Here is a 25939-nt window from a genome sequence, read left to right as displayed (position 1 = left end):
GCTCCAAACTTGGAGGGTGGTTACTAGAACCTCTCCCCAACACACCCTCCAAGTTTCATGAAGATTGGACCAGGGGGTCCAATTCTATGGGCCCCCAAACAGGTTGCCCCCATCCCATTGTTCTCTATGGTGGGAAAAAATGTAATTTTTTTCCCACCATAGAGAACAATGGGATGGGGGCAACCTGTTTGGGGGCCCATAGAATTGGACCCCCTGGTCCAATCTTCATGAAACTTGGAGGGTGTGTTGGGGAGAGGTTCTAGTAACCACCCTCCAAGTTTGGAGCCTCCAACTCCAAGGGCCATATGATACAATGTTGCCGAATTGCCGCCGAATTTCGGCGGCAAACCGGGAATAAACTGCAGAAGGCTGATCTGGGGGCAACCTGTTTGGGGGGCCATAAAATTGTACCCCCTTGTCCAATCGCCTTGAAACTTGGTGGGCATGTTGGGAAGAGGTTCCAGTGAGCTCCCTCCAAGTTTGGAGCCTCTACCCCAACCCCCCTCCCCCCCAGCCCCCCGCAAAGTTTCAAGAGGATTTTTGCCATTGACTTCAATGGCCCCATTGGTTACAATGGACCCGAATTTTTCGGGATTCCCGAAAATTTTCGGATTTCTATGCTTTACCGGTATAGATATTCGGGTTTTTTCGGGTTTCCCAAAAAAATTCGGGTCCAATAAACCCGAATCCGAATTTTACCGAATTTTTTTTTTTTGCACATCCCTACTGTTTACACACTCTTCCCTCTTATTGACAGGGATCAGGGCATGTCACTTTGTAACAGTATCTTCCTTAGGCAATATATGGTTACTGTTTCTTTATGCTTTAACTTTTTATAACACACACAAGACTTCTCTCTCTCAGACCTTAAAACGAACAAACTGCTTAACTCTTTTATTACACAGAACCCAATCTTTCCCTCACAGGGACCTCAGGACAACTCTCATATTAAGTGCTTTTATGCAGCACTCTCTGCTGACCGACTAACTGTTTTACTCAACTCTCATAACTCTAACAGACACCCTTCAACTGACACTCTTGACTGACATATCTTATCCTCCCTCCCCCTCTCTGTCAATCACCAATCACACCACATGCCTGTCCAGCATTCTACATTATCATCACACAGCCATGCAAACCACTTTTAAAGACACAAACACACAAAACATGAAATCGTTACAAGCTTGTTTCAGTAGTCTAGCCATGAGATCACTGTGGCATGGATCCATGTGGCCAAGGTAGGAAGTCCTCATCAGGGGGAAGTGAGAAAGGAAGAAACCAGTTTTGAAGCTGAATTAACTTGCTTCTCCTGCAACAAATACTGTGTCCAGTATAGCTCCTAGACTCTTAAATGAGTGAGGGTCAGCTGGACACCATAAAATGTGGGAAGCTCACTGCCCTCCAAGACCTCCGCCTTCCCAAAAAGCATAGTCTCCATCCTATCAGCAGTCAGTTTCAACTTGTTTACCTTTAAACACTTAATCACAGCAGCCAGGCACTGGCTCTGGAGTTCTGCAGCATTATCAGTCTAGACAATAATCGGCATATTGATGACACGCAACTCCAAAACTACAGATAATTTCTCCCAGGGGCTTGAAATTGAAAAAACATGGGCAAGAAAAATGAGACTTTTGGAAACCTCCCCCCCCCCCCAAGGCAAATCATACTCTGCTGACCTCATCTCCAGTAGCAACCCTCTCAGTCCAGTTCATAAGGAATGATTTAAACCATTGCATTCCTTGAACAAGTTGGAATCCTGAGAAGACACAGGTGATGCTGGCTGCGAATGACGAAGACTTAAAGGGCACTGCACTCCCCACAGTTGATGGATCTAGCTGACACTCAGTGAAGAGACTATGGGTTATATTGGACTCACCATTATTACTGGAGAAGCAAGTTCATGCACCTGCAAGAATGCTGTCTTCAGGCTGCAAAATGGCTCTCTACCTTGATCTACTTGAAAACTCGGCTAATACAGAACAGTGCAGCTTGGTTACTATCCAGAGGTAGGTGGAGCATGCATATAACAGCCATTCTGCCTCTCCCGTGATGCGCCACCATGACAGCTTCACTAATCTGAGGGCGCCATCCTGCAAGCAGATAAGATTGGCATGTGCATTCTCTGTAGTGGCAGCCAATGCTCCCTCTAAGCAAAAATTGTGAGCAAAAATTCTATTTTGTGAGCTACTGGCATTAAAGTTGTGAGTGAGCAATTTGGCTACTGCATAAATTAGTTTCCTCTGGGGCCATCCTTCCTGAGCTAAGACAAAAATGTGTGAGCTGGAGGCTAAAAGTGAGCCAGCTCAAACTAACTCAGCTTAGAGGGAACTCTGTGGAACAACCTCCCAGAGGTGGTCAGGAAGGCTCCTAATCCACAGAATCTTTGCTCACAAGACTCCACAGCTTAGAGGAAGCATTGCCCACTACTCCTGCACTGAGAAGGGAATTGGTGCACTGGGTGTCGGAAATCAGTGTGCCTAAGGGCCCCAGAAGAAATGTTAGGGGGCTGGGCACCGCATTAGCTACGAGTCTGGGCTTACTGGGAACAAGTTGACTTCCTCCACACACCAGTGTGTATGTTTGTTGACCTAAACACTGTCCCCCCTCCCTCCCACTTCTCTCCCCCATCTATTTGCTTTCTTTCCACCTGCCCCCCCTTCCTTCCTTCCTTTCACTTCTCTCCCCCATCTATTTGCTTTCTTTCCACCTGTCCCCCTCCCTCCCCCCTTTCTTCCTTCCTTCCTTCCCTTCTCTCCCCCATCTATTTGCTTTCTTTCCACCTGTCCCCCTCCCTTCCTCCCTTTCTGTCTTCTCCTCATCTATGTGCTTCCCTTTCACCTCTTCCCTCCCCCCCCCTCCAAACCAGCACAGTGAGGAAGGTGCAAATGGGTGTAGCTCCGTACAGACGTATCGTAGCTGGCCCCCCTGAGCAAAACACTGCCCCGACGACTTCCAGGCTTTGCGGCCACGGAGTCAGGGACCCACCGCGGAACTCGACGCGAGGGCCACTGTCAGCGGCAGCCCTCTGGGCGGCGGCGGCGGCGGCGGCGCGAGCATTTCCTGCCGGCGAGCGAGCGAGCGCCTCCTCTTCGCGCAAGGGGGTGTGTCCCCAAGGGCGGTCCCAGAAGGGGGCGAGTCCCGGTGCCTGTCGTGTGACGCCCCGCCCGGCTGACCAGAGGCGGAAGTCGAGGCCTCCAGGGAAGCAAGAGCCGGACGCACTCGCAGGGGGGCCCATATGGCGCCGGCTGGCCTGAAGGCGGTCGTGGGCGAGAGTGAGTGCGGGCGGGGTCCTGATTGGGGGAGGGGGGTGCCTGTGTGCGCGCGCGCGCGCGCTGGGGGCCCTCTGCTGGGGACAGGCGCGCGACTCCGGTCTTCCCCCCCGGGAGGAGGCTGAACGGACTGTCGCTGCCTCCCGTCTCTTTGGCTTCGCGCCGCGGCACTAGAAAGCAGACCTGCCCCACCGGAGGGGAATGTGGGGAGGGTCTGAGTGTGGGAGAGTGTCTCTGACGTCCCCCTCCCCTTCATTGCGCCTTCCGGAGGGAGGCAGGCAGGCAGGCAAGACACCCGAGCCTCGAACCTTCGTAGCGTCGGCGCAGGTCACCGTCTCTGATTGGAGGATCCTTGCAAGGGCTGGGTCAGGAGCATTCCTCAGGAGTATTGGGCTGCTGCTTGCACGAGAGCCAGTTCGGTGTATAGAGAGAGCCAGTTTGGTGCAGTGGTGAAGGGCAGGGACTCTAATCTGGGAGGATTCGGTTTGGTTCGCTGCTCCTCCACTTGCAGCTGCGGATGTGACCTTGGGTCAGTCTCAAGCTCTGGCACAGCTGTCCTTGAAAAAGAGCAGTCTCTGTCAAGACCTCTCTCAGCCCCACCCACCTCACAGTGTTCCCTCTAAGCTGAGTTAGCGTGAGCTAGCCTCCGGCTCACACATTTTTGTCTCTGCTCAGGAAGGAGGGCTCCAGAGGAAACTAATTGATGCAGCAGCAGCCAGATCGCTCGCTCACAACTTCAATGCCAGTGGCTCACAAAGTAGAATTTTTACTCACAAGACTCCACAGCTAAGTGGGAGCATTGCTCACAGGGTGTCTGTTGTGGGGAGAGGAAGGGAAAGGAGTTTGTAAGCCGCTCTGAGACACCTTTGGGTAGTGAAGGGCGGGGTATAAATCCAATCTCTTCTCTTCTTCTTCTCTTGCTCTGCTAAGCCCATGTCACTATCTTTCCTTTCCACCATTTGAAGTGTTTTGTGTTCTTTAGCCATATATCACATCTGCAAAGAGTATCTGGTTGCTTTGGCTGTTCCTTCCATACAGGTAAACAGCCAATGTAGATTGGAATCCTTCCATCTCTGAGAGATGCCTTCTTAGCCTCCCCCCACCCCTTAAAATTGTGGGGAATTGATCTTGAATTGTTGAGTCAGGATCCAGACCTGCTTTGATTACTGATTTAAGGTAGATCATGATACCACCACTACCCACATTATTTTATGAGAAACTGAGAGCTACGGTGGAAAATGAGGTGAAAGCAAGACCCAATTTGATGTGATGTGAGTAATTAAGAAGAATTTACCAGTGCGATAATGCTTACTTGCTCCTAGTGTCTTGTTTCAACTAGGATGCTCCGTGCTATGTGTACATGGGGAGCATGCCAGGCTATGGATCTCTTGTGTGCTAACTTTGCATGTGCAGCAGAGGAGGGCCAAATTTAAAGGAGATGCTCTGTGTGTGTGTACTCTTGTACAGCTAAGTTGTTTTTGCCCACCAACATTGCATTTAAATAAGGGCTAAAAGATAGAAAGAAACTGGACAGACATAGAAATAAGGGAGAGAGAAACAATTAAAAATGGGACCCATGAAACATTTTGAAAAAGACTGTAGGGAAGGAGAACTAACAGACTGTTTTGTTGTTGATTCTTCTAGGTTATTTTCCTCCTAGCACTTACATTTAAACTTCTAGTCCTGTAAGTTATATCTATTTTTTCCTTGTCTGATCTCTGGTGGATGTATGGAACAATTATGTTCTTCCTTTCTTGAAACCTGCCAAAAGGGATGGGTGAACAAGAGTGTGCACTGCGTGCAGCATTTTTAAATCACTGTAAAATGGTGGCGGCCTCATGGTAGCCACAAGGGCACCACTATATCTCGCTTGGTCCTCCGTTCTTTCTGTTTCATTGGCATCTCTCTTTAATTGTAGTCAGGGGTCATTTCGTAGAAAAAGAGCTAGGGGAACTCATTAGCATAACTCATTAGCATATGCCACACACCCTGACATCAGGGGCCCGGCGGTGGACCTGCAAGGCCAGCAGGAGTGTGAGGAAGCCCCGCCAAGGCCCTCCCTGGCCCCAGGCAGGCAGGGGTGGGGAGAGGCGGGGAGGAAGCAACTTACCCTCCCTCTTCTCCTGCCTCCTCCTGGCTGAATGAGGAAGCGGGGCAGCCGGAAGCAGGGGGCGGGGCTTCATCATGTGCCCCACCCCCCTGCACCTCACCCGGGGGAACTGTGTTCCCCCGCGTACCCCCCCGAAATGACCTCTGATTGTAGTTCACTAACCACTATTTGACTGAATAGGTCTGTTTCTTTGCCCCGGGCAGGGACTATGAGAAGCCTGATAAAATGCCAGGAGTTGGGTCAGGTTGCTAAAAATGCCAGCCATCCAGTCACTTGTAGCATCATAAACCTCACAGAAAGCATTACGCCAACTTCATATTAGTAGGGATGAACTCCCACTTTAAAATGGGATATTTGAACAGTCCGTGGCTTTTTAGTTCAACACTCAGGCTTGCAGTTTTATGTAATCTTAGCTAGGACTTGCTTGCTTTCTGACTAAACATACTAAGGATTGGGGCTGTAAATTCTTTGGTAGCAGGTTACGTCTCTGTGTTTGCCAGGCAGAAGGTACAAGATCAATTAGATTGTTTAACATAAGAAGAGCCCTGCTGGATCAGACCAATAGTCTATCTGGTCCAGCATCCTGTTTCTCACAGTGGTCTACCATTTCCTCTGGAGGGCCAGAAACAGGGCATAGAGGCCAAGGCCTTCCCCTGATGTTGCCTTCTGGCTCTGGGATCCAGAGGATTAGTGCCTCCGAAAATGAAAGTTCCCCTTAGTCACCATGGCTAGTAGTTATTGATACACATTCTCCATGAAACTATCTAATCCCATTTAAAGCTCTTTATTCTTGTGGCCATCACTACATCATCTGGCAGCAAATTCCACTTTTTAACCATTCTCTGTGTAAAGTAGTATTTACTTTTGTCTATCCTGAACCTACTGCCCATCAGCTTCTAATGCTCATGTTATGTAATTATGTTAAAGTAAGATGAGGTTAACTCATTATTCATTTAACTCTTTCATATGGGAGAAAAGGAAAAAATTTCCTATCTCATTCATTCCCTCTCTGAGCTGTACTTGCCATATAACTTCAGAAATGATTGCATTCTTAGAATTGCAGTGAGTAACCCTTTTTTAAAATTCAGTTTGTGAATTTTAAATTAATAAATCAGATGAGGACATTGTTAAGATCTGGTCTTTATAGATGGCTAACAACGCACCCTGTCTCCTACCTCTGCCTATTTCTTTAGATTTGATTCAAAATATAGCAGCAAAGACATTTCACAGAGACATAATATAAAATTCTAACAGCCAGAAATTTAAAATTATTTTTAAAATCCTTATAAATAGCTCTAGGAGGGATTATATCGTTTTCTGAAAGGTGTTGCAAAATTGGGTACCAGATAGAGGAAAATTTAGTACAATCTCAGATATGCAGACGATACCACTCTAATGGCAGAAAGTGGACCTAAAGAGCCTCTTGCTCAGGGTAAAAGAGGAGAGCGCAAAAGTGGGCTTGAAGCTCAACATCAAAAAAACTAAGATCATGGCATCCGGCCCCATCACTCCTTGGCAAATAGAAGGGGAAGTCGTAGAAGTAGTGACAGACTTCACGTTCCTGGGATCCCAGATCACCACAGACTGTGACTGCAGCCATGAAATTAAAAGACGCCTGCTCCTTGGGGGGAAAGCGATGGCGAACCTAAACAGCATGATAAAAAGTAGAGATATTACCCTGCCAACAACATGGTCAAAGCAGTGGTATTCCCAGTAGTCATGTACGGATGCGAGAGTTGGACTATGAGGAAGGCCGAGCACCGAAGGATAGATTCTTTTGAACTATGGTGCTGGAGAAGACTCTTGAGACTCCCTTGGACTGCAAGAAGATCAAATCAGTCAATCCTAAACGAAATCAACCCTGACTGTTCCCTGGAAGGCCAGATAATGAAACTGAAGCTCAAATACTTTGGCCACCAAATGAGAAGGGAGCGCTCACTGGAGAAGACCCTGATGCTGGGAAAGATTGAAGGTCAAAGAAGACGAGGACAGCAAAAGATGAGATGGCTAGACAGTGTCATTGATGCAACGAACATGAAATTGAGCAAACTTCAGAGGACGGCAGAAGACAGGAGGGCCTGGCGGGATCTTGTCCATGGGGCCGCGAAGAGTCAGACTCGACTGTGCGACTGAACAACAAGTTAGCATTAGTAAGTTGTGCCATACTATCTGCTAACTTAGCCATAACGAAATGATCCCATACTTTTTTGTACCATAGCTCCATGCTAGGTGCTTTAGGGTTTTTCCAAAATGCCGTCACTGTCAGCTGGGCGGTTGCAAAAAGTGCACTAACGGTTTCTACTTTATCTTTCCGCAATTGTAAATCTGGCCAATATGTCAATAAAAATGATTCTGGGAGAAAAGGCAGATCTATCCCCGTGATCTATATAATCAAATAGTGAATTTGGTGCCAAAGGGATTCAATGACAGGGCATTCCCACCAACAAAGTATATACGAACCAGGGGCATTACAACCCTTCCAGCAAAGAGCTGAGCTAGACTTCCCCATGCGGTCTGGGGATGATGGGACACAGTGCCGTGCCACTGGGCCTGAGGCTGGGCGGGGAGCCAGGCCCGGCCTGTCCCGTCGCCCTTTCAGTAAGCAAGGGGACAGTGTTGCAGGCCTTGGCCCACCGGGGCAGGGGGTGGCGGGGACGAATGAGGCCAGGCAGCTTGGCCCGCTGCCTCGACTGCACAGGGGGGAAGGACGAGGCCGGGCAGCTTCACCAAGGCAGTGGGGTGGGGAAGGAAATAGGGGCCCACAGCCAGCCGGCTGCCTGAGCTGGTGCCCATTGATGGGAGAGGGACAAGCCCCAGCGGAGTGAAACTTCAGAGTGAAGGCGGAGTGAACTTCAGAGTGAAAGTTGATGCATGATGAACAGACTTCACACAGAGGTTATGTGACTGTGGAAGAAAGGAAGTAGAAAGTGTTGAGCATGTCCTTTTGTATTGTGATTATTATGCTGACATTTGTGTTAAGTATTTAGATCGGTTGCTAATGGATTTAATAGGCCAATCTGATCATTATAAATCCTTTCTCCTTCTTTCTGCAAAAAATGCTGTAGCGAAACAGTGGCATTTTTTTTGTATCTGGCTTCTAAAAAGCGAGATATGTGTTAACTGTATTGAGTACACCTTACGTTTTGCATACTTCTTAGTGCATAATGCCAATAAAGGTTGTTGTATTGTTGTAAATAAACTTCCTTTCAATCTGTTTCACAAATCCAGTAAAGCAGAGGCGTATGAATTCTTTCCAACAGTTCGTCTTAAAGGCGTTGTAATCTCTGTTTCTTCTCAGTAAGTACCAGCAAGCTTCACCTCGAGAAAGAGTGCCAGATACCAAGAAGGTTACAAGCTCCCCACCACCACCACCGTTTTAGTTGCTGAACACAATCCCAGCTGAGTTGCCCATAGTTACCTTGTTCAAATCCTATAACAATAGGGCAATGAAGAGGGAATTGCAAGAAGCAGGCTGTAAAAATGTTCCAGTTCCCAGTGGAAAAGGCTTTAATTCACCCTTTCATCTGAGAGTAAATATACTTTTAACATGCTAGCGATGCAAACCCTGATTCTAGCAAGTTCTCCTGTTGTGATTCTCTCTATAGTGTTTTGTTTTTGTTCTCATTTCATCATTAATTAAATGTGTTGCTCTAACAAGTAAAGGTAAAGGTTTCCCTTGCTTGAAAGCCAGTCGAAACTGACTCTAGGGATGCGGTGCTCATCTCCATTTCCAAGCCTAAGAGCCAGCGCTGTTTGAACACGTTTCCGTGGCCATGTGGCCAGCATGACGCCAGGGCACATTGAACACTGTTACTTTCCCACCAAAGCTGTACCTATTTATCTACTTGCAGTTTCTTGCTTTCGAACTGCTAGGTTGGCAGGAGCTGGGACCAGAGACGGGAGCTGACTCGGTCTTGCGGCACACTTGGGTCTCAAACTGGTGAACTACCAGCCTTCCAGCCTGCAGTTCAGCGTCTCAAACAGTTGAGCCACCGCAGCCCCTTGCTCTAACAAACAACATATTAAAATAGTCTTGTAAAAATATTAAGTGGTGGTTGTCCATATTTTCCTGGGGATATGTCTGGGTATCATAGGGGAGGGTAAATTTAGCTGTGCAGTCTTCCTAGAGCAGTGCTATAGGGCTGCATTCACCTAGTTTGATGAAAAAAATACAGTGGTAGCTGCATAAAGGTCTTGTAGGGTTTTTTTTAGCAGCATCAGCAGCAGGTAACCAAAGGAAATAGCTAATTGCAAGCCTGGTTTTAAAAGAGCAGGAGTAATTTAACCACCAAAGAAGCATTAAGCTATCCTGCCCTAAGTGGAAATATTATATTAGTAAGAGTGGTTTAAGAACTAATCCAGCTGAAAAAGTGACTAAGCAATAGGTAGTATGCTCCGCTAGTTTAAATTATTCATTTATTAAACTAGAATGGCCTTCAATAATGTGTCCTCACTACTTTGCATGCTAATTGAACAAACCACTCCTATATATACAACTATGATACGTAGTTCCGTTTCATCGTCTGACGAAGTGTGCATGCACACGAACGCTCACACCTTGAATAAAACTCTGTTGATCTTAAAGGTGTCATTGGACCCTAACTTTGTTAGAATGGCCTTCAACGGGCATGCTAATTTTTTTGAATCAATATGAAGGCTGTGGATCTAGTATTAACTTCGTTTTTGTTTTTGTTTTTAAATCGTGTTTACTGTAGTCCCTAAAAAATTCAGTAATTTTGAAAGGGTGGTATTGTGGTTAATCTGCTATCTAATTTCTGCTGTGTGCGTTACAGCTGTTGTTGACTGACCAGACCATAAAAGGTGGAACACAAAACATCCACAGTTTGAAGATAGCTTTCCACCGAAGTGCAGGGTTTGCTTGGAATTTGTTGGTTTACCCTCCTTTGTGATCGGAATCTTTCTTAGATTTCCAGGGTTGTTTCTTGCACGCATTTTTTCCAAATCCATCTGAGATACACTTGGTCAGAGGAGGATGGTTGTAAATGAGAAAGCTCTATATTGGATTATGTGACTGGAATTCATGACTCTGCAGCCAGTGATTCTTGTATTGATGGTATACTGCTGTGGACAGAGTTGGTCATGTTCCAAACAGTGTCACATGATGGATTCAACATGGATACATGCTTATCACCTATTCACCATTGCTAGAAAATCTGAAGTTATTGTTGGGTGCTAATATGGGCCTGATATGATTCCTTCATGTACTGCCAATGTGCATACATTGTGACCGGACAATTGTAGTGTGACAGGAAATCAGTACAGGCGAACTGAAAACTGTGACTGCTGTGATCATGTGGTAATGCCCAGACATTCTCTGTAGAAAGTCAAGGAAATGCAACAGAGTGGGAGAGTAGTATAGTGTGGAGAAATACATTTTATTTTGAGAGCTAGGCTTTGCAAAACCCTCACATTTGGTTTTAAAAGTTTTTCTTGGTTAGCAGAAAACAGCAAGAAATTGCCCACAAGCATTGTCCATCCTGTCAATACCTCTAGCATATAGCAACCATCAAGGCATTGTAAGTGCAAATGACCCTCCTGGTCAAAAAACGATGAAATGGCCACTTCACACTTGGCTGGAATCTGACACCTAGAAGGGACACAAAGATTTGCTGAGTGCAAGTGGCTAGATGGCACCTTCCTAGAGATTTCAGGAAAGGATTCTTTGACCCATAATGTAGTGGGAAAACAGAAGTGATAAAATCTATTGGCATGGAGGGAGAGGGGGTCATTTTGGCAGATTCCAACTGGAAGAAGGAGCTCTTACCCCTGAGCTCTGCCTCGAAGGACACCAATGCCATGTGGAGAAACAAAGGGCTAGCTGCCCAGGCTGTGTCTCTAAGGTAATGGAAAACTTCCGAGCTTAAAGAGCCTGCCTTAGAATAAGACCAGCTAGGTCAGTTGAGGGGGCAGAGGAATGTGTGTTTTTCTTTGTCTTCCTTGCTTAGTCCACTGTTGCGCAAAGTGTGTGGACTTTTCCCCCTTTAATAAATTCTATACTATTTTAAATGCTAGGGGTTGTTTTGTACACCAGTTAGACCTCCACCATTCAAACACGTTATTTGAAACAGGCACCAAGGAAGGGAGGCAGACGGTAGCTGAATCACTACTTCTCTGGGAATCACTACTTCTCTGGGAATCACTACTTCTCTGGGAGTGCACAAGTGCAGTAAGCCATCCCCAAAGTAAGCAGTGCGTTCAGACGGGGCGTTTCTGCCGGCAGAAACGCGATCACACTTACCTCCATCGTCCAGATCCCTCCGGTGGACGCCCGCTCACATGCTGCGGGCGTCGGCAGTTTTTTTTTTAAGCACAGTTTGAGCATGCGCATAGGCAGCCATTCACAGAATGGCGATTTTTGCGCATGCTCAACCTCCCCCCCCATTACATTTAAACTTTAAAGGTAAGGACTTAACTTTAAAGTTTAAAGCCCAACCTGGCCTCCCTGTAGTCCTGGACTCCTCCGGGAAGTTAAACTAAGGGCTTTTTTTTTCTTTCTTAACAAACGCTCGGGGCGAAGCTTCGCCCAAGCGCATATCGCTTACTTTTTTTAAAAAATGGCGGGGGAAAGCCGGAAGCCTCAGGCTTCCGACGGAAGTGTCTCTGCAACGTTGGAGAGCAATCAGACGCCGGGGTGCACCGTTTACAACCGTTGCACTCAGTTTACCACCACTTGGGACCTAGTGGCAGAGTGCAACGGTGTAAAGGGCTTTACACCGGTTAGGGACAGGAGGCAGATGTTCGTCGTGTGAATGCCGGTGAGTACACCGGTTGCAACCGGAACCCTAACCGATGTAAAGCCCCGGTCTGAATGCACCCTCTGGGTAGCAGGAGATGCAGGCAGTAGATGAAGCCTTTAGTTGGCACTGCCAAAGGGAAGCCAAGAGTGCTGGCTCTCTTGGTGGGTAATTCCCAAAATGATGGTGGCGGCAGACTGAAGAGAGGTGAGAGAAATAAACCCCTCCAAGGGTCAGGTGGCAGCAGAGTGAAGAGAGGTGAGAGAAATAAACCCCTCCAAGGGTCAGGTGGGCTAGGCAGAGACGGAGGGAACTACTGGTGCCTAGACCCCTCAGAGGGCTGGAATGGAGTGGTGCTCACAAGTCACGGGGGTGGTTCTGCCACATATGTCAATAGACAAGGATAGGCCACCTTGAGTACATGAAACCGAACTCATAGCTAAAGCTTTTGGCTCAGCGTGGGCTCCAGCCGTGGGAAGCCTGTGTGTGCTCTCCTCGCCTTGCTGTCTTCTTTCTTTCTCCTCGTTGTGAAACTTCTCTTCACAAGAAGCGAGGGAGCTGTGGAGAAGAGGTAGTGAAACCACCAATAGCCACTGTGACTAGCTTGCTCTTTCCCTTGGTGGTTGCCACGGTGATAGTGGTAGTTTTAATCTCTCTTCTCTGTAGCCACCTTGCTGTCTCCTGACGACTGCCTGCTTGTTGGGATGGGAGTGCAGAGGCTGCAGAGAAGGGGGGGTGGGGTGCTGAAGAAGAAGGGCCCTTTATTTCCATCCCTGGCACAAGGCTTGCACCTGAGGTGGGTGGCTCTTTTAAGCTGAAAACCACAAGCTCACCCACGTTGGGGAATGGTGTTCACAAGAGTCACAGGTGGCATGACAAAGCTACCTATCGCTCCCGAGCCCACTGTTGTGAGTATTACAGATCTAAAGGGATTCGGTGGCTTTCCATGTAAAGGGGCTTTATTTTAAAACCCAAGCTTGTAGCCACTAGGTGTGCCGGTTCAACAGCAAGAATGGGAAGGTCTGGTTGAATTCTGATAACCATTATGGATGCCAATTGGTCTCCTCTCGTATGCACGGTGATCATGAGGCTTTGTTTCCGAAACCCAGGGGTGGTTTAAAAAATGCTTCTCATCCTGTTTAAGTGAACGTAGAGGAAGCCCTAGATGAAGTCACTTTCATTAATATAGCTTGATAGGGAGACTCTACCAAGTGAGGTGAGGTTGAAATGTGTAACTCTGAATGACTTCGTGAAGAACCCCCCACAAAGACAGAACTGGATGTGAATAAGAAGGTGAGAGTAGTTAGATACTGAATTAACTAGCTCGCAGAGGAGCAAATTGTTATTCTTCTTGCAGGTGTAAAATTTCTTTCTGTGACAAGCCTGAACTAAGACAAACTGTACTCTCAAGATTAGATGAGTTGATGGGAACATAGATTTAAATCCTCAGCAGCAACAGAAAACAAACCCAAAACCCTTTGGATCTGGTTTCCCATTTATTATTTGAGCTACTTTACCGTTTCCTGACCATTACTTACATCAATTCAGCTTTTATATGTTCAGATTTCTACTGTCTTCCTGAACAGGCTAACAAGTGACATATAATTTTAATATAGCTTTGTGTCACATTTTTTTAAATATCATCATCCCCAAGTTTGTAAATGCCTGAGTAAGTTTTGAGAGAAATAGAGGGATCAGTTCTTTTGCAAGAAAGTAACATGATTCTTTAAAAACACTGCAGCAATATTTATATACCACTAGATCCCTTGACATAAGATTACAAAGTTATAAATTATTTTCAAGGTGGTACATAACTCCTGAAAAACTTTTTCATTCTAAAATAATGCAAAATGCCAATTGCTGGAAGGGCTGTGGTCATTGGGGAACCCTGCTTCATTGTTGGTGGGATTGTCCCAAGGTAATGGGGTACTGGAAGTTGGTTATTAAACAAATAGAAGACATTGTGGGAATTCATCTACCTAATACCCCTCAATCAATCCTGCTTAATTATTGGGGAAAGGATACTTACATTTCCTTAATGTTGATTGCGGCTAAGACCCGGTTGGCTCAAGTTTGGAAGACGGAAAAGATACCTTCCATTAACAATGGTTTGCTAAATTGTGGGAATTGGTAGTAATGGACAAGCTTGCATCTCAATTATTGGTGGCAGAAACGCCAGCGAAAAAAATCAAATTTTGTTGAAAAATGGTTTGTGTTTTTCGACTATGTGTCCAAGGTAAATAATGGGACGACTGAGCTTCCTACTAAATATGTTGATTTTGTCTTTTATTAAGGATGGTTCTAAGTTGATTGTTTGTTACTGTTTGTTGTTAAAGATGTGTTTCAAAAATAAAAGATAAAGTTATAAAAACAACAACCAAAAAAAACCTGCAATACTGCAAGCAATAATTTCTGCCCATCCCTACTGGACTTGGGTTTTCAAGGAATCTGCTTTGCACTTTGAGCACTGGCCTCATTACAGTGACCAAGCGAGCTCTGGTCCAATTACTCCCAGGGTTGTGTGTGAACCACAATTTACTTGTTTCCGCATACACCCTGCAACTTGTTTGTTGGTTGGTTGTTGATTGTTTGTTACTGTTTGTTGTTAAAGATGTTTTTCAAAAATAAAAAAGTTATAAAAACTGCAGCAAGCAATAATTTCTGCCCATCCCTACTGGACTTGGGTTTTCAAGGAATCTGCTTTGCACTTTGAGCACTGGCCTCATTACAGTGACCAAGCGAGCTCTGGTCCAATTACTCCCAGGGTTGTGTGTGAACCACAATTTACTTGTTTCCACATACACCCTGCAACTTGTCAGCCCTGTTTTTTAGTCATAATGTTAGTCATTGTGCTTTTCTTCAGAATGTTGGGCACCAACTCATGTAGGCAGGTGCGACTGCAGTGTGTTACATAGCACATTATACAGGGCAAATGGCTGATCCCATGCAAGCGCTCTTTGGCCAAGTTGTTCTCGCATCATGAACTTTCCTCATAAGTCTGCAGTGTTGATATGCTGGCATTGCCGCTTGGTATCTCTTGTATGCCAGATAGGATGGCACTCCTTTCATGCTAGGGGTAGACCTGAAGCATCGCTGCCTCTGAAAATTCGTCTTGGTTATTCTTAGATCAGACTCTGCTTGGCTACTGTTTTGCTTCCCAGGGATGCCGGACTTTCAAAGATACTGTGTAGGGTTTTTTCTTTGCCGACCATTCTCCTGACGAGAAAGGCACAGGAGGCCCTAACCCGGATAGCCCAGGCAAACCCGATCTCGTCAGATCTCGGAAGCTAAGCAGGGTCGACTCTGGCAAGTACTTGAATGGGAGACCTCCTTGGAATACCAGAGGCGGGAGGCAGGGGCAGGCTTTATTTGGCCACCTCTCTGAACATCTTCCAGGCCCCCAGTAGGGGTCAGTCACCAGAGGTCACCACGACTTCCAGGTGCACACACAGTCAGTCACCAGCAGTTCAGTTTGTTTATTTACGGTCAACAACCATGTTCAGAAATACAACATAATATCCCCTCTCGCTGTAGAGTGCCTCTCTATAGCTCCCACAATCGGAGGCAACCCTTTCAGCTTTTCATTTTAGGTACAGAAGCAGGGTAATAGTACTATGCGAGTTAGAACGAACTGTAGTTTTTGAGTGGTATTATGTGTATGTATAAGTTATGGGGAAGTTGGATGGGATTTATAAACGGGTAAGATAGGAGCATAGGAAAAGAGGGACTAAAAGAGGGGGGGAAATTGGTTGTTGCAATAGTAACCTCAGATGGATTGTTTTTTCTTTTGTTTCACGATTGTTAAAAATGGGAAATGAGGATATCGATAAGATGAATAATGAGTTTATGTCTGTGTTTTGACTGATATGCTCAATAAAAAATGTAAATACCAGAAATACAACATAATAAAAACCTAGTTAGATATAATACCTGTTTATGACTCCAGTTGCAAAAACAGTAACAACAACAACAACAACATGTTGTCGAAGGCTTTCACGGCCAGAGTTCATTAGCTGTTGTAGATTTTCCAGGCTCTATGGCCATGGTCTTGGCCTTGTAGGACCTGAGATTTTGCCAGCAGCTGTGACTGGCATCCTCAGAGGTATAACGCAGAAAGACGGGGAGAGTACTCCATCTTTCTGTGTTATACCTCTGAGGATGCCAGTCACAGCTGCTGGTGAAATCTCAGGTCCTACAAGGCCAAGACCATGGCCATACAGCCAGGAAAATCTACAACAGCTTATAATAATAATAGCTGATTTTTTAAAAATTGAAAACGTTCCAGTGGCCTCAGAGAGGGGGGGATGGCTGCTGTTGGGGTCAGGGAAACTGTGGGGAAACTTGCCATGTGGAAGCCCTGTTGATGCTGCACTGTATCAGCTGCCACATCAGCAACGGAGACATCACACAAGCCCCATCAACATGTGGAAACCACTACATTAACATGGAACATGTAGCCATATGGCTCTCTATCTCACTTCTGTACTTCAAGAGCTAGAGGTTTGGTTGTGGTTTACAAACAGTCTCTCCTGCTTTTCTGGATGATGTGTTAGCTGCTTTCTCATTGAATTGGTATGTGAGGGATGGGCTGAGATTCTTATCTGCCACATACTCTATGATGTTGCCTTCCCCAACCCCTATTTGTTGTTAATCTACTTTCCATTATAGCTGCTTGCTCTCCTCTTGCAAAACACCGTGTTCCGAAAGGGGGAGGGGGGGTTGTCCTGCAGCCACCTAAAAGCGTTTGGTCTTCAGCAAACATAAAGCAGCTCCTGAAGTTAAGAGTCATTTTGAACGCTTAATGTTGTTGATCAAGAAGCAGATGAAATGGTTGCTGTATCCTTCCACCCGGGTAGCAAGCAATTAACTTTGGATCAGTCCAGAGACTTTTTGTTCAAGTGAAACACTTCAGCCTGGTTTTGCAATATCTGGATGTTCTTGGGACAAATGTGACTCCCTAAGTGTCAAGGTAGTAACCGCTCTGTTTTTCATAACATGCTTTCTGTGAATGCTCATATGGGCTGAGATGAAGGTTAACCAGGAACTGGTAGATTTATGAAGCTGATTATACAGGTATGGGAGTATTACTTATCTGCATGGGGGTTTTTTTTGTATTAAAAGTCCAGTTTAGCTAATTTTCTGGATCAAATTTTCTTGTAGCCATCATTTTGTGTAACACACAAGCATAGTGCTGATGCCAGGTGTTTGAAAGTGGGTTTAACAGCAGTGTTAACATAGGTATAGTGCGAAATTGCTGGGCAGCAGAACCGCGCAAACTCCCACTGCAGCTAAGTAAATTCACACTGAATTGCTGGAAAAAAATTTACCTCTGTGCTTTTGTGCTTTCCTACACTTCAGCTAATCTGAGTAGTTAATATTTTAACAAGTGGGAATCTTTGATGCTCATGGGGGGGGGATTCTTGCCCCTTGCAGTTATTTCCCGCCATCACTGCAGCCAGGCCCAGCACAGCTTCCAGCCTGGGCCCACGGGGCCTGGCCCCCCTGCAGTTTTAAAGTGCCCCTCCCCCAATTCTCAGTTCCCCCTTCCTCCCCCAAGCAGCTTGGAGCAAGAGTAAGCGCCTTCCGGCTGTGTGTACGACAATCCATCCACCCCTGATTTTCCTAGCTCTGCAGCCGCAGAACAACCCCACTTCCCGGAGGCGCCGAGTCCAGGCAGAAGACTCCGCCCCCTCTTCCTTCCCTGAGCCTCCCCCTGGTGAGTAAATCCCGGCTGACCTAACAATCAAGACAATCTTTTGGTGGCGTCTGGCAATCCAGGAGTTGGGCTCTTAAATTTACCCTGAATCGTAGGTAGGATTGCCAAAATGCAGGAATGACAACTGATCTCCAGAGGACTGTTGAAAATGGCAGCTTCAGAGGGTGTACTTCTATGGTATGCCATAGATCCCAGGTTAAATCCCTGCCTAAATTCTTCCATCTACCGCAGGTGATCAAGATATGCAAAGTGACACTAAATAACAAGTTAAGGTTATAAGGTCAACAGCTGTAAATCAATAAATGTATCAGACCAGCAGAGAAATGTCTAAAGGTGTCTTTTCTAATTTAGTTATTATTTAGAATTATGAGCATGGCATGGCAGTACCGCACAGACATATAATGGCAGGCCCCCCTGAGAAAAACATTGCCCCCCCCAGCAAAAAGTGGTTAGAATCATAGAATGTTAGAGTTGGAAGGGACCTTGCAGGTCATGTAGTCCAACCCCCTGCACTCTGCAGGAGTATACTGAAAGGTAGCCCTACATACCTACAACATATCCGAAAGATGGTCGTCCAGCCTCCACTTGAAAACGTCCAGCGAAGGAGCATCCACCACCTCATAGGGCTGTCCCCAATACCGTCAAGGATTATGGCAGCGAACCCAGCAAGGGTCCTGGCAGCCAGGCCCGCTGAAGCTTGTTCCCAGCTGCAGGGTATAAATCCAATCTCTTCTTCTTCATCAGGCTCGCCAAACTTTCCCCCACACACTCTGTCAAAGACAATGATGGTGAGCCCCACGCACACCTGCCAGGCTGCTGAGGCAGAAAATGGCAGTGAGCCCGGCACATCTCCCCGGCCGTCTGAGCTTGTTCTTCCCCTGTCAACTCCCCTGGAGTTGACATTCGTTTCGATGATACGTCTTTTTCACATCAAGCAAATGTGTCTTCATAAGGACATGGGTCTCCCAAAACTGATTCTTCCTTAACTCCCATACATAGTGAAGTTATTCATAAGATGTTCTCAAGCATAATAACAATCAGCTGATTGGCCCGTATTTGTTATTATGATTAGATTCTTCTGAAGTATGGTGCTGGAGAAGACTCTTGAGAGTCCCTTGGACTGCAAGAAGATCAAATCAGTCAGTCCTAAAAGAAATCAACCCTGACTGTAAAGGATGAGATGGTTAGACAGTGTCATAGATGCAACGAACATGAAGTTGAGCAAACTTCAGAGGACGGCGGAAGACCGGAAGGCCTGGCATGATCTGGTCCATGGGGTCGCGAAGAGTCGGACTCGACTGTGCGACTGAACAACAACAACCTGTATGTCAAGAGAGTGTCCATTTTAGAGAGGGTTCTCATTCTGTGTGTTAGGTTTTTTCCCTTTCTTTCACAGGTGCTGTCACTCCCAGAAGCTAGTTTGTCTTCAAGGCCACTCTTCCAGGCTGGCTAATTAGATAACTCCCTCCAGCAGAGAAACTTAGGAGCTGTCAGTTGTTCTTACTCTGGAAAATTCCTTAGAGAAAGCCCAATGATTGGTTGATTGATTGATTTAATTAATTTGATTTATCAACCACCCTCTCCCAGAAACCAGGCTCAGGGCAGTGTACAACACAGTCATAAGACATCGGATAAAACAAGATTAAAAACAATAGACCAACAATTGAGCTAAAGATGGCGCTAAAATCCTAATAGTGCTGTTGTCTCATAGGAGGGCAGGGGACCAGAGTGCCAAGAAGTTGGAACCATCACTGTCCTCAACCGAACGCCTGGTGGAACATCTCTGTTTTATAAGCCCTGCAGAACTGTAATAAGTCCCACAGGGCACAGATGTTATTTGGCAGAGAGTCCAACCATGTTGGGGCCAGGGCAGAGAAATCCCTGGCCCTGGTCGAGGACAAATGGGTATCTCTTGGGCTGGGGACCACTAGTGGGTTTTGATCTACAGAGCCCTTCTGAGGGTATGCCAAGAGAGGCAGTCCCAAAGGTACATAGTTCCCTGGCTGTTAAGGGCCTTAAAGGTCAATAGCAAGACCTTGAACCTGATCCAGTACTCCACTGGAAGCTAATGCAGCTCACACAGCACAGGTTGAATATGTGCTGTGTGCGGTGTCCCTGTGAGGACCCGTGCCTCTGCATCCTACACCAGTTGGAGTTTCCGGGTCAGCCTCAAGGGTAGGCCCATGTAGAGTGAGTTATAGTAATCCAGCCTGGAAGTGACTATTGGGCGGATTACAGTGGCTAGGTCAGGGTGAGACAGGTAGTAGGCCAGTTGCCTGACCTGGCATAGTTGGAAAAATGCCAGTCCGGCAGTGTTGGTGACTTGGGCCTCCATTGTTAAGGAGGCATCCAGAATCATCTCCAGGCTCTTAACAGTAGGTGCCAGTCTCAACGGCACACCAGCAAGAGCCGGGAGTTGGCACTCTGCACCAGAATCCCCCTGCCCCAGCCACAGAACCTCCATCTTAGAAGGATTCAGTCTCAGCCAGCTCTGTTTTAACCATCCCACAATTTGCAGGGGCAGTATCCAGCTGGCTGCCCATCAACAGATAAAGCTGGATGTTATCAGCGTACTGGTGGCACCCCAGCCCAAACCTCCGGACCAGCTGGGCAAGGGGGGCGCATGTAGATATTAAATAACATCACTGCACCCTAAGGGGTGCCTGGGTGATAGCCTCTCTCCCCGCACCACCCTCTGTCCCCAACCCTGGAGAAATGAGGTAAGCCATTTCAAGACTACCCCACAAATTCCTGTGTCAGCGAGGCAGTGAGTCAAAAAATCATGGTCAACTGTGTTGAACACTGCTGTAAGATCCAACAATAGCAGCAGGGCCAACTTGCCTCAATCCAGCTGTCTGTGGATCTCGTCTGTGAGGGCAACCAGAGCTGTCTCCATCCCCTTGGCTGAGGTGGAAGCCGGACTGGGATGGATCCAAGGCTTCATCCAGGAAGCTCTTGAGCTGCTCTGCAACCACTCTCTCAATCACCTTGCCCAGAAATGAAAGGTTCAAGAATGGGTGGTAATTGGAAGGATCCAAAAGATCCAGAGTTGGCTTTTTAAAGAGTGGTATGACCACGGCCTTTTTCAATCCCTCTGAGTAGACCCCTAAATCTAGGGACAGATTAATAATGTCCACCAGGGTCCCCCGTATCTTCTCACCACCAGCTTTCACCAGCCATGAGGGACACAGGTCCAAGAGGCAGGTGGAGGTCACCAGGCTATTGCAGGTGTTTCCCATAAGAGTAGTCATGTAGAAATGTAGTTTATCTTTCCACCATCCCTCCATGCTGCTGGTAATTCTACTCGTATTATGTTTTGGAGAGGTTTTTTAAAAAATAGATTCTTATGAATTTTTCAAATACAATGACAATAACAAGAAAAAGTAAATAACTTTGTTATAATAAAGGGACTTCAATGATTGGCAGTATTTGGCCTTAACATTAGCATAGAACACTAAAATTTAACAATGACAACTATTATACTACCAATATAATGTTAAAATATACAACTTAAGGGTCAGTAACCATAATCCTTAAGTGAAATACCTTCAATTTGTCATACAATAAACACATTCAAAGCAACCAACCCCTCTTCAAGAATTTATAATATTGTTTACGTTGAGAAGGCCGTATCTCCTCGACAATTTTCTCCAAGTTTTCCAAAATTGGGAACCACCGTTCAATATAGTTTGAATAACCTGATGAAGGATCTAAATTAGTAATACTGTCTGCCACTTTGTCCATGATTAGGTGGTCCCAAATCTTGGAATACCAAACAGCCATTGTAGGAGGGTCGTCTTTTTTCCCAACAAGAAGCGATCGTTGTTTTAGCTGAGAAAAGGAGTAACATTATAAGGTCTTTTCTAATCCGAGGAATCAAAATGCCCTCCCAAGAATGTAAAAGTATAACCTCAGGTTTGCATGGTACATCATATCCCGTTAAGATCTTTATTTGACTTAAAATGTTCAGCCAAAATTGTTGTATAGTCGAGCACTCCCACCAACAGTGGTAATAAGACCCAAGCTCACCGCATCGTTTCCAACATCATGGTGAGAGAGCCTTGTTCCTGTGGTGAAGTTTTAAAGGTGTTAAATACCACCTAGCCATAATTTTATCGTTTTGTTGTTGCATATTAATAGAGTTAGTATTCAAAGCGTATGATGACCATATTGATTCCCACTGGGATGTAGAAAAAGATTTATTACAGTCCATTTGCCAAGGCCCAGTATAAGAGGGTAAACTTGAGGTATCTATCAAAATTTTGTAAATAGTAGAAATTAAAGCCTTCCCTGTCAATCTGTGTGTAAGTAGTAGCTTTTCAAAGTCAGTATATTGTCTGGAGCTGCGGTGGCTCAAGTGGTTAAGACGCTGAACTGCAGGCTGTGGAAGGTCAGTAGTTCAGCAGTTTGAGACCCGGGTGCAGCATGATGGAGTGAGCTCCCATCTCTAGTTCCAGCTCCTGCCAACCTAGCAGTTCGAAAGCAAGAAATTGCAAGTAGATAAATAGGTACCGCTTCGGTGGGAAGGTAACAGCGTTCCGTGCACTTGGTGTTTAGTCATGCCGGCCACATGACCATGGAAACGTCTTCGGACACCGCTGGCTCTTCGGCCTTGAAACGAAGATGAGCACCGCAACCCTAGAGTCGGATTCGACTGGCTTTCGAGCAAGGGAACCTTTACCTTTAATTGACAAATGCCATAAACCTCTTATAGATTAACAGGAAATCTTGCCTTTGGTAATCCTACCTGTCAGCTTGGACGAAGCTCATGAACCACAATGGCAAGATACCCAATGATTCACTTAAACTTTGAACCCAACATTGAATTAGCAAATGGGAATAAGGTGAGCCGCCCTGAGCCCGTTCGTGGGGAGGGCGGGATAGAAACAAGGAAGGTGCGTAGGCCCCACAAATGGGGCAGTCTGGCAATACCTGACCATTGTCCTATACTATGAAGCCACACTTTTATCTTCACAGGTGAGAATTTTGAATTCTAAATACATTATTGAATGGATGTTCATAGAAGAAGTAAACTTTAAATCTAATCAATACCATGAGATTTCATGGTCAAATTAACAGCTACTGCATAACCGGGATGCCGATAATATTTTTGTTTATGCTTTGTTGAAAATATGAAACTTCAAAAGCTCCTGTAAGAAGAGCTCTGTAAGCTCTTGGAGGATTAGCTACATTAGGGGTGTGGCCTAATATGCAAAGGAGTCCCTGCTACAAAAAGAGCCCTGCGATATGCCACACCCCCTGACATTACTGGAAGTGTGTCAGAAGGCAACACCCACCACTCAGGCTCCACCCCAAAAATCTCCAGGTATTCCCCAACTCAGAGCTGGCTGCCTACCTGGAGAAAAACTGCTTCAAAAGCACAAAGAAAATAGCCAAGAATAGATGTTAATTGGTTTCAACATAACAAACATTCCAGACATACCTTAAAGATGACCAAGGTTTATTCCAGCATCTGATGAAGTGAGGTACGATTACCAAAAGTTTATGCCGAGATAAATCTTGTTAGTCTTTACAGTGCTGCTAGACGCCTGTTTCATTTTTCTGCAGAGACTTAAGGCGCTGCTCCCAACAATATTTACAGCATAGACCCAGTCATTGCTCTGGGAGAGCCCAACACCGCAATATTGTGTGGATGTCAGCCTGATCAGTGCTGTGGATGGAAGCCCATTGGCAGGGCCAAGGAAGTATAAAACCAAATCATGGAATTCGTCCATATTTTAAGACAACAATGGATCAGTTCAGACATTTAGTGTTCGTGCCCGCTCCTGGACTTGTTACTCCCGGAATGCCGTTCCTGCTCGGTTTGCCTCGAAATGACCCCTGAGTAGTGATATTATATGTTGACAAGAAGGGGGACCCACGATACTCGTGGGAGGGGGGAGAAGCTCCACAGGAGGAGAAGGAAGCAGCTGCAAGTGAGCCTTCTCCCCTGCCCCCCTGTCCCCGGCACCCACGGCGAGGCCCGTACCCTTTCAAGCCTTCCCCCCCCCCCCAGCACCGGCAGCAAGGCCTGAACTCGGCCCGCCAAGCTTTCTCCCTCCCCCCTTCCCTAGCGGTGGTGGCAAGGCCTGGCCAGCCCGCCGAACTTTCTCCCTCCCTCCCCCCAGTGGCGGCAAGGCCTGGCTGGCCCATCAAGCTTTCTCCCTCCCCCTCCCCCCCAATGGCAGTGGCGAGGCCTGAGCTCGGCCTGCCAAACTTTCTCCCTCCCCCTGGGCTCCCTCCCTGACGGCAGCAGTGGCGAAGCCATTCTCAGGTGCAGGGAACGCTCTTTTACTTTGGGGGGGGATTTAAATATCCCCCTCATATTTTTTCCAAGTTTTCAGATTTTTCTGCACGTATGGGGATTGCCCAAAATGTGCAGGAAAATCTCCCTGCCCCCCCCCAAGTGCCCCCAATGTGCGGATTTAGATATCCGCACGGAGGGGGCAACTTGGCTATTAGGTATATAGATGACTAAAGCCCACCAAAGAAGTCTGCAGTGAAGTTGTAAGGTGCTGTGAAGATTAACAAGTATAGGAAAAGGCCAGTGATTCTAATGACAGTAGAAGGTGCCTCAGTGTTAACTACGAGCTGTTTTTTAAACTTGCAGAAATCCTGAATGACGTCATCCGTAGCATGAAGAAAGATGGCGAGTGGAAGGTAGGCATGGGTTACTGCGGGGCAGGGAACTGCCTATGGGACTCAGGCTCCGTATAGCCTACGACTAAAATCATTTCCTGCATCTTGAAAATTATCTGCAAAGAGGGCATTACCTGCCTTTGTGGAATCAGGTCCACACTTTAATTCCACACATAGTGCGTCACAGATATAATATGGCAGCAGGTGTTGACGACTAGATCTTTTGTATCCTTGACTGTGGCAGTCAAGGTTCCTAGAGGCGCCCATAACTTTTGCTGACACATTGAAAGCGCAGGCCAGCCAAGCCGTGAAATTACGGGCTGCAGACAGATCAGAGGCTGTTGGAATTAGCTTTGCTCCACTGGCTTTGCAGGGGCTTAATGTGACTTCTAGTTTGAGTGGATTTGTTTTCCCCAGGCCTTTAGAACTTCACAGCTCCAATATGCTGCATATTGGAACCAGTTTGGTGCAATATTCCCTCTAAGCTGTGGAGTCTTGTGAGCAAAAATTCTCCTTTGTGAGCTTCTGGCATTAAAGTTGTGAGCGAGCGATTTGGCTGCTGCATAAATCAGTTTGCTCCGGAGCCATCCTTCCTGAGTTTAGACAAAAATGTGTTAGCTGGAGGCTAAAAATCTGTGAGCTAGCTCATACTAACTCAGCTTAGAGGGAACACTGGTTTGGTGTAGTGCGCGGACTCTAATCTGGGAGAACCGGGTTTGATTCCTCACTCCTCCACTTGCACCTGGCTGGATGACCTTGGGCAAGCCCTAGTTCTGGCACAGCTGTTCTTGAAAAAGGGCAGTTTCTCTTAGAGCTCTCTGCTGTATCCCACCCACCTCACAGGGTGTCTGTTGTGGGGAGGGGAAGGGAAAGGAGTTTGTAAGCCGCTCTGAGACACCTTTGGGTAGTGAAGGGCGGGGTATAAATCCAATCTCTTCTTCTTCTTTTACCTCACAAGGTGCCTGTTGTGGGGAGGGGAAGGGAAAGGAGTTTGTAAGCCGCTCTGAGACACCTTTGGGTAGTGAAGGGCGGGGTATAAATCCAATCTCTTCTTCTTCTTCTTTTACCTCACAGGGTGTCTGTTGTGGGGAGGGGGAGGGAAAGGAGTTTGTAAGCCGCTCTGAGACACCTTTGGGTAGTGAAGGGCGAGGTATAAATCCAATCTCCGCTTCTTCTTCATAGAAGCAATTTTTGGAGCCTGAGATAGGGCCATATATCAAAGTACCCCCCAACCCATGAATCTGCCCTGTGGCATCCCATAGCAAAGTTGCCAAAGAGCAGAAGTAAACTCCTGCAGTACCGGCTTCTAGAATGTACCTTCCAAAGAGAAACCAAGCTAAAGAACAGCGGTAGCCCTTACTATCACTTTTCACAGGGTGGCCTAGTTGACTGTATCAAAAGCTGCTGAAAGAGCCTGAGCCCTCGACAAGGTAGCACTCTTCCTGTTTTT

The 25939-nt window shown here is 46.5% G+C and overlaps 1 protein-coding gene across 1 annotated transcript in view; it reads left to right on the top strand.

Annotated features, from left to right (window-relative positions):
• The first annotated feature begins 3184 nt into the window (after positions 1–3184).
• Positions 3185–25939, top strand: part of LOC107113603 (syntaxin-binding protein 2-like) — a 53669-nt gene continuing 30914 nt past the window's right edge. Inside the window, exons 1-2 of the mRNA XM_015414950.1 lie at positions 3185–3272; positions 24461–24510. Coding sequence (XP_015270436.1) covers positions 3236–3272; positions 24461–24510 — 87 coding nt within the window. The 5' untranslated portion in view covers positions 3185–3235. The remainder of the gene's footprint in view (positions 3273–24460; positions 24511–25939) is intronic.

Source organism: Gekko japonicus, unplaced genomic scaffold (assembly GCF_001447785.1).
Source record: "Gekko japonicus isolate JY-2015 unplaced genomic scaffold, Gekko_japonicus_V1.1 scaffold3532, whole genome shotgun sequence".
Taxonomy (NCBI): Eukaryota; Metazoa; Chordata; class Lepidosauria; order Squamata; family Gekkonidae; genus Gekko; species Gekko japonicus.
This window is presented reverse-complemented; position numbering and strand designations above follow the sequence as displayed.